Source organism: Hippocampus guttulatus, chromosome 17, assembly GCF_054856545.1.
Source record: "Hippocampus guttulatus isolate MCC_2025c chromosome 17, RoL_Hgut_1.0, whole genome shotgun sequence".
In the NCBI taxonomy this organism is placed as follows: domain Eukaryota; kingdom Metazoa; phylum Chordata; class Actinopteri; order Syngnathiformes; family Syngnathidae; genus Hippocampus; species Hippocampus guttulatus.
The window spans coordinates 3,647,015-3,655,802 of NC_141277.1; the positions used below are offsets into that span (position 1 = coordinate 3,647,015).

At 42.7% G+C, this 8,788-nt stretch overlaps 1 protein-coding gene across 1 annotated transcript; it reads left to right on the forward strand.

Moving 5' to 3' along the window:
* The first annotated feature begins 467 nt into the window (after positions 1 to 467).
* LOC147191532 (E3 ubiquitin-protein ligase NEDD4-like) lies at positions 468 to 8,736 on the forward strand. Its single transcript, XM_086134318.1, has 6 exons — positions 468 to 772; positions 3,214 to 3,287; positions 5,995 to 6,076; positions 7,987 to 8,025; positions 8,444 to 8,497; positions 8,671 to 8,736. The coding sequence occupies exons 1-6, from the start codon at positions 728 to 730 to the stop codon at positions 8,674 to 8,676; spliced, it is 300 nt and encodes a 99-aa protein (XP_085990444.1). The 5' UTR covers positions 468 to 727; the 3' UTR covers positions 8,677 to 8,736.
* Positions 8,737 to 8,788: the final 52 nt, after the last annotated feature.

Genomic DNA, 8,788 nt, shown 5'->3' on the forward strand with positions numbered 1-8,788 from the left:
ACTTATAATAAACATAAGTTACACTTATTATTGCTCCCATCTTTAACAGAATTTAGAAGTACTGGACTGCAGAACTTTTGTTCAGGGTCCCACGCCGACTTGAACTTCTGCCATATTTCACCCACCTACATTAAATGTCGGATCCCGTTGGCCAGGTGTTTTAAGCCCCGCCCACGAGCTGTGCACTTCGATGGCATATAATAGCAAACTCCTCGTATTCGAATATTTCATTATTTGTACACGTAAGATGTTATATGTGGTGTTCAAGTAAGATACGTTGCAAGTCACAAATCGGAATCTATTCCAGCTCCACGCCCCTCTTTACATTTTAACAGGCCAGCTGTAATGGGGAAAAAACGCGACGGCGCCACCGATTGGTTGACTCCGCCAACAATCATACATACCCGGCAGGTGATTGGCCACGTCGCTTCAAAGTCAAGTGTCACAGCGTTTTCGAGAGGAGGGGATGTGAGCGTTTGACAAAAGCGATCTTGTCCCTGACGAAACATTTTTGGACAGTGGGAACATACACAACGCTAGGCCGTGTTGTGGAAATTGTAGTGGGGTCTTGGAAGCTCAGTCTAATCATATCTCAAGAGCGGAATTAAACACCACGTCGCGACACGAGAGCCAGGAGAGCAAAAAGTGGGATTTAATTGTTCGAGGCTAGCTAGCTAGCTCTGCCTCGCCTCCTTTAAACGGCGATTTGTTGGCACCGCCGGACTATATGGCTACGAATTACGAGCCGATCTACGGACTGTCAGAAGATGAGGTAAGCCTTGTCCCTCGTGCAGCGAGACAGCCGCACGGATGCTGCCGATGCTAACGGCGGCCAAGCTAAGCAGCCCTTAACCAAATACCATAGTAATGTTGAGGCAGCTGTCTTGTTTCCCCGAAAACCCTCCTCGTTCCTTTTCCTCCGCTTCCGCGTCTATTAGTGCACCTAAACACTTTAAAAAACAATCATAATAATAACAGCAAACTAATTCTTTCGGTTCAATTAATGAGTCTCTCTCTCTCCTCCACTCGGTAATACAATATAAGTGCACACAGATGAGACCTTGTTGTTTACATGGGGTATGTAGGAGAACAACCGTTTTGGTAAACAATCACTGAAGAAATACATATGTCTTCAAATGTGAAGTTCAAACACAATGTTGACGCGTAACCCCAATGGGAGCTGCCCCAACGCTGAATCAACAGGCTCGCCGCTAGACGCTTTGGGACAGGTGCTGAGCTGTATTTGCCCATTGGTACCATCAGTGCAGTTAGTAAACAATGTGAGAACTAAGTACAAAGGCACACGATATCAATTCCTATATCCGGACAAAATACAATCAGTCTAAGAACCCAGAGAAAATATTTTAGATGGACTGCATAGGTCAAATATAAGAAATTGAGATTCCTACGTTTTCTAGACCGACCATCTATCCATCCATCCATCCATCCATCCATCCATCCATCCATCCATCCATTTTCAAGTCAAGTGAAGCTAAGTACAACTTTATTGTCAAATGTGCCAACATACAGCACAGATAAAAATGTCTTCCCTCTCAACCAGACAACAAGAGGAGCCGCTGCGGGCGCTCGCGCCGCCATCAAAAGAACAATTAACATAAAATGACAAAAAAATCCAACACAACACATAAGACAGACAGTCGTGCAATCTGAACCACATTTTTCCTGCATACGCCTTGTTGTTTTGAAACAGTGATAGATGAAAGAGGATTGAATCAAAATGTCCTTTTCACCAGTGGAACACAGACGCCATGCTGAAAATGTGCACACGTCTGCTACAAGCTAGGTTTGAAAGCAACAAGAAGCTGTAGCGCCCATTAACGAAAAAGAGATTGGCTGTCATCTCCTGTCCCATGTAAATCCGCATAAATTCCAAGCTGCAACTCCCAGTTCCACATACGCATCGGCGCTCTATGCTGACGCTCCTTTCTTCTCATCGTCGGCTCCTCAAGCCATGCATCCCTCCAGCCGCAGACTGTCCAACAACACATTTCTTCCGCTTATAATATTAGCCATAATCATCAACATTGAAATGAATAAAAAGGCTACCGCTTTGTGTGTGCCAGATGCGCGCCCCTTACAGCAACACTTTCTCATGACCCTATTATCTGCTGTACTATGATAATAATTGATGAGAATAATTAAGTTTTGATTGACAGTGTAATGGGATTTATATTATTGAGATGTTAGATGTGCAAAGGTTGTCTTCAATGAATTCACCTACTTGAATATCATTCATATCATCTACTCTATTTATTGAACTGGATTTTGAAAGCTCACAGGACTCAATTGTTGAAGTCGTATTTTACAAGCTCAGCGTTGACCTTCTTCTGTCAGTCATTATGAGAAAGTAGCAGGACGTAGGCGTGCCATTCATTCTACCGCATAGTGAACTCTAGCAAGGCTTGGCTCCCCTTCAGTCATTCAGTGCGCCGTAACCACAACACGACAAATTGTCCCAAGACGCCAGAGGCCGTAAAATCCTTCTCCGCCGGTTCAGTAACGTGACACCGGTTGCAAGTAAAAGCTGAATCATGTTGGGCCTTTTTGACTTTGGCTTGACTTGACTTGACTTTTTGGAGGCAAAAAGGGAAATGTGTGATGATAAAACTGCCACACACTTTTTTTTTCCCAGAACAAAGCCCAGAGAAGTAAATTATGGTGTGATAATGTAGCACTTCGGTTGGCCTGCCGCAGTTTTATTTTAGAACTAAAATGCCTTGTATTACAGGCTACATTTATTTGAAATGTTTGGCAAGAATGTTTTGAAAAAAGCATGTCGTAGGATGTTAAAAGTAGTGGCAAGTTGTTCATAGGTGAAACCATGTTCAAGAAATGTTTGTGTTTTGTGTTACTGAACAATTCTTTCAAGTCGAACACATGTTCATCTGATTCTGAAGCGTATTGGGATGATCAAGTGTTTTTCTTTGTTTTGGTGAATACCGAAATGGTTCTTGTGTCAACTCAGGCTATTAAAACAAAACAAAACTGTTGATTGTGTCTGTCTTTTAAATGTGTCATTCATCCCCCATTATGACTCACCATCACGCCGTCACTGTGCAGTGAAGAGATCTTTATTTCAACTACATGTACTATCTGGGTCAGGGTTATTATTGCATGAAAGGAATGCCTAGTGAGAGTCGCCAATGGCACTCAAAATGGCTCATTTTTCTGTTGCCTTTTTTTCCCACGCAGAATGAAACCAGAGTGCTGCGTGTTAAGGTCATCGCGGGAATCGATCTGGCCAAGAAAGACATCATCGGAGCCAGGTGAGGTTCACTGGCTATCATTCATCAGACATATGTGGTTCGGTTTTTATAGGTCACTCTTGGATGCAGCATTTATCCACCAAACTACCGAATTACGGTTGTCAATCACTGAAACAATGCGCCAGATGACCTCGCCAAACACATGTACCCTCATACGCCACACACTGACAACTAAGCTAGCGTACGGTAACAACATCAGCTTCCGTTTACCAGACCTGTTCTGAGACCATCTGCGCGGTGCCTCCGGAAGTGCAACAATGTACGAGTCGATATGTAACGTTGCTAAGCAACAGAGGGGAATAATCCCACGCTGTACATTTTGTTCATAAGCAAGTTCGCGGCGGCGGTCAGCTTCCCACGGTTCGTTGTCAAATCTGGTCGTTATGGTGAAGTTTACGTTATAAACGTGTTCGTTGTAAACAGGAATTGGCAAATGGAAAATGTCTCACGTGAAATTGGGACTTTCAAATGTGAACGTTATCAGGTTAGAAACGCCAACGGGGTATGTTGAAAAGAGGTTCGGCTGTTACACTGCTACACACTGTTTTTCTGTGATAACACTGCAGCTCAGCTTACCCTTGGACATCGTGTCAAATGGTTTGGCTGTGGCTTGAAAGTTGCTTGCTTGTTTCATTTCCCACTTGACCCGAGAGACCCAAGTGTTTTCATACAAACAATAAAAAGAACAGAAATATTTACAAGATCCTTTTAAAGTCATGTGCCAGGCCAGCATTTAGTTGAACATGCTGTGACTTTCCCCCCGCTCATTGATGTTTGTAAAAGATTTGTGGAGCGGTCAGCCCATTTGTGTGAACTTTCATTATTTTTCACAGCGTTAAAGACCTTTACCTCCCATTTGAATAAATGATTGCCCTTGTATCTCTCCTATTTATAACCGACCTCTGTTACACGTTTGCCATATAAAATCTTGTACTGCGGTACGGCGGAACCGCTCGTTTCAACCACAATCTGCTTCTGGACACGCCTTTTGAATCAGCATTTTTTTCCCGATAAAATAATAATAACTTTATAGATGCATTATAAAAAAAACTAACAAGCCAAAGAAAAAGCAAATCGCACTTCCAGTCTTATTTGTATAACCTCAGGAGTTACATTATAGAAATCGTCTGTTGTGTCGAACCTGGGAAATAATTTCAAGTTCTTGACTCATTTTTTGTCTTTCTTGCTGGCCTCATCATGGCCTTTGTGTCGAAGTCATGTAATTTCAGTCCCGCTGGTGTCCTGCTCTGCACTGCAAAGCTATTACATTTGGGCTGTCCTCAATTTCTGTTTTCTGCCGCCGCTTTGCAAAAACACCGATTAATTATTAATGCATCACCGCACCATCAGTCAATGCGTAACCTGCGATCTTGCCTCGCATGGTTAATGCAAATGTTTTCATCGAGATTTGGCTGTAATTCTGCATTGTGTTTCAGCCTTTATTTCTGTGACGAAAAAAGTCTTTTGGCACAATTTTGGGGTGACCGAATTTTTGGTGCACCCCAAAGGGAACCTTCTCCAACACAGGATGGGAAAACACAACAGTGATTCAAGTGAAGCAAATCAGTTGTAACGAATGACTCAGAGTAACCATAATTCTCAACTTTCTGGGGCTGGCTGTTGTGCTATATAACTGTATAGAGGTTCTTTGTTTCGATTGGGCCCTCACTTGTGATTTCAACAAGTGTGTTCACATCATATATGTTCAACTGCTGACCAAAATGTTGACCAAGTGCCCGTTTGAATGCTTTGAGCCTCTCCTCCCAAGTATTTACACTGAAGGAGGCCTTCGACTTGGCGGGTTCTTATTTTTTATTTATTTTTGGCCGTCAACCGACAAAGACAAGTGAGTTGTCAGCGAATTGACAACACAGCGGTCCAATTGTATCTGTTCAGTCAGCGCACACAAGCTCACAAACACACACTTAGAGGCAGCGGGGGTCCCAAGTAGCAATAATCATAATAATCAGCAATCAAGTTGAGCTCTTCTGGTCGTGGAGGAAAGAGGACTAAAAAGTTCAAACGCAGGCTGTAATTTCAATGAGAGTGGGAGCAGTTTGACTTAAAAATTAAAAAAAAAAACTTGGTCCTAGCTTGACATGCTGTGTCGTACCGTGATTAACAACACAGTAGCTTGCTAAGATGCAGGCAAACACAAATGCGGCTTTGCAGTTTCCTTTCACTTTTGTTCAGAAGTGAGACTTCCTGGTGAATAGGTGAGATTTTATCCAGATCTTTCCTGCAGCGCCCTATTCTTCAAAATCAGCTGGATGCCCCCATGCCACCTTTTTAAAAAAAATTTAAATCAATACAGCTACTTATCTGGAAATGCTCTTCCCATTTTAAATGCTCTTCCCATTTTTAGCCCTGCAACAACATCAATAAGCTATTATAGCCCTTATTTCAGAATTTCCAAAGGCAAGCAGTTTTTATCTGGGTAGACTGCAATTTTTACAGATGGCTCTCAGTGTGACAAAGCACTTCCCGCAAATTGATTTGTTTTTTTTTACCCAGTTTGTTAAGAATGAAGGACAGGAACGTCGAGCTCGTTTAGACCTGTCATTTGTGGACTAGATTGCTCTGATGGAGTTATGTCTATTTGGGGATTCGAAATATGACAAAATTAAATGTTGAACAGCACCCTGGACTTTATTTTTTGCTTCAAAATTCTGATATACATGTATATATTTTTTGTGTCTGTCTCCAGTGACCCCTACGTTAAACTCTCCCTCTATGTCACCGACGAAACGCGAGAGCTTGCCCTGGTGCAGACAAAAACGATCAAAAAGGTAAGTATCGAGCTGACATTGTGCCGCTTCTCCTTTTCCCCCTGCTCGAGTTTGCGTGAGCCCTAATTTGCTTTGACTTCATCAGATTAGCCACGCCTGATCTAATCATGTCCTCCCGCACAATTACTGTCCTGCTGCTTACGTTTGTCTCCACTCACGCTGCTGTTTCCTGCCCTCATCCTTCAGGAAATGTGTTAGTCGAGGCTAATGCTACTTACTTCCTCAAATGGTGACAATCCCTTTCAATAGACACCGTTCCCCAATTAGATACTGCAAGACACTTTAAGCAAATAAATGCCCCCCTCCAACTGACAACTGTCTTTTATCAATTGAACACCATTGCCATCGAAAGCAGCAGTACTTATGGAAACTAGTCGTCAAGTCAAGTCAAGTCAACAGTATTTATAGAGCACTTTCAAACAGCCATCGCTGCATACAAAGTGCTGTACATGGAGCAATTTAACATGCACAATAAACAGTAAGACAAATCGGTAATAAAGGCGGTAGAAAGCACCAAACAGTAAAACCAAGAACAAATCTAAGTCATGCTGAGTCGAATGCCAAAGAATACAAGTGAGTTTTGAGGAGGGTTTTGAAGATGGGCAGCGAGGAGGCTTGCCGAATGTTCAGTGGGAGGTCATTCCAGAGAGAGGGACCAGCAACAGAAAAGGCTCGATCCCCTCTGAGCCTCAGTTTAGTTCTTGGTACTTCTAATAAAGTCTGGTCCACAGACCTGAGGCGCCGGGCAGGTGTGTAGGGGCGGATGAGCTCAGGTAAAGTGGCGCGAGATTATTCAGAGATGAAACAAATAAGAGGATCTTGAAAATAACTCTAAAGTCGCGACAGCGGTTGATAGCTAGTTTAATAGTATGCAGCATTATTTTTGCAGTTTTGTTTTTACACTTCAAACTGCTTCGTCTCCCACTGTTACTTCTAGCCGCACGCCCGTGTGTGACCCACATGCGCAGTCGTGGTAAACTGGGATCATCCGGAAACAAAAGCACTGTGCCTAGTGTCATGGCTAACCGGCGTTAGCAGCAGAGTCTCACAGTTAGTGCTCATTACACCCTAAAATAATTTATATGATGCAAATCTGCCTTTCATGGCAGCACAGGAGTGATAAAGGAGCATCTAATTTCTGATCTAGGGACAGTCGTTTCCAGAAGCTAGCCTTAGCACACACATCCCCAGAATTTACAAAAAGCTACAAAATATATACCTAGCCTGCCCCATTTCTTGTAGTGTTTACGTATTTTCTCCGTCATGGCAAATTGTGTAGCGGTTTATGCTAGTGTTGTTTAATAATAGTCCAAAAAATTGTTTGTACAAATAAAGCCTTGTTGTAGACTCTCATTCATGTCTCAGAAAACCGACTTTAAGCCCTATCGTGGGTCACTTTCTGTGTTCTTCTGAGCGAGCGCTAGCTACCAGTAGCTTTCCACTAGCCAACACGATGCTGCAGCCACCAGCCGAGAAAGCAGGCAGACTAGCTAGCAGCCCCCCCCCGACACACACACACACACACACACACACACACACACACACACACACACACACACACACACACACACACACACACACACACACACACACACACACACAGAGGCAAACCTATACTGCCAGTGGCCAAGGATATAAATAGCTTACAATACACTGCTATGTGGAGCAGAAAAAAGAAGCTTCCTCCATGGTCTTTATGTATCTGTTTAAGTGCAACACCTTTTCGTGGTCTCTTTCATAAGATAAGATAAGATAAGATAACATGAATTAGTCTCGCAATGGAGAAATTCCCAATTCACAGCAGCAAAGTTATGGACATAAAAGTTTGGCTTGTGGTCAAATTTTTCTCTCGAAGCTACGTGCATCATATTTCATCGCCAGACTAACCGTTGGTTTTCTTGTTGTGCTAGACGCTCAATCCTAAATGGAACGAGGAATTCTACTTCAGGGTGAGCATCACTTTCTTTCGATGTATTTATTTTTTGCTTTTCATGTCACGTTTCCCAGTGTTCTATGTTTACAATAGCCTTTTGCACTTAAGTCTTTCTTACGTACCCAGGTTGTAAAAAGCTGGCATTTGTTTTAAGTCGCTCTTCTGTATTAACAGATAGAAAGAAATGCCAGAACCGAGGTGTAAAGTTTAGTCCATCAAATATTTTATATGTCACATCAGATGCCGCCACTGTCATCAAATTATCTGACTGTGGGCTGCCACGTCGTCGTCGTGAAAGTGCGTCACTATCCGACTTTGCTGAACAATGTGTAAAAGGCTAAGGCAGGTCAAATGAGCTTTGATAATGTTGCGTTCATGTACATCTATCTCTCTACTATACATTCTTAACACGATTGCTTTTGTCACCTATGCAGGTGTGTCCACAGAATCACCGGCTCCTGTTTGAGGTGTTCGATGAAAACAGATTGGTAAGTGTCACCCCCCACCCCCCTGCCTCCCACCTCCCCGACATCTGTTTCCTTCTTCACGTCTTGCCATTTTACACCTTAGATTATCAGTCTGTATATTTTGTTTCAACCGCTAAACTCATTATGCCGTGTCATATTTTTTTTCTTTCTTCCCCTTTTTTTTTTGTTGCCAGTACTGATTTATGGATTCATATCTTTCAAATGTAATGTGATGATAATAAAACTGATGTTGCCAATGACCCTTGACTGCATTCTCACATAGCGATTTTGGATTTTCATGCAGAAAGAAAC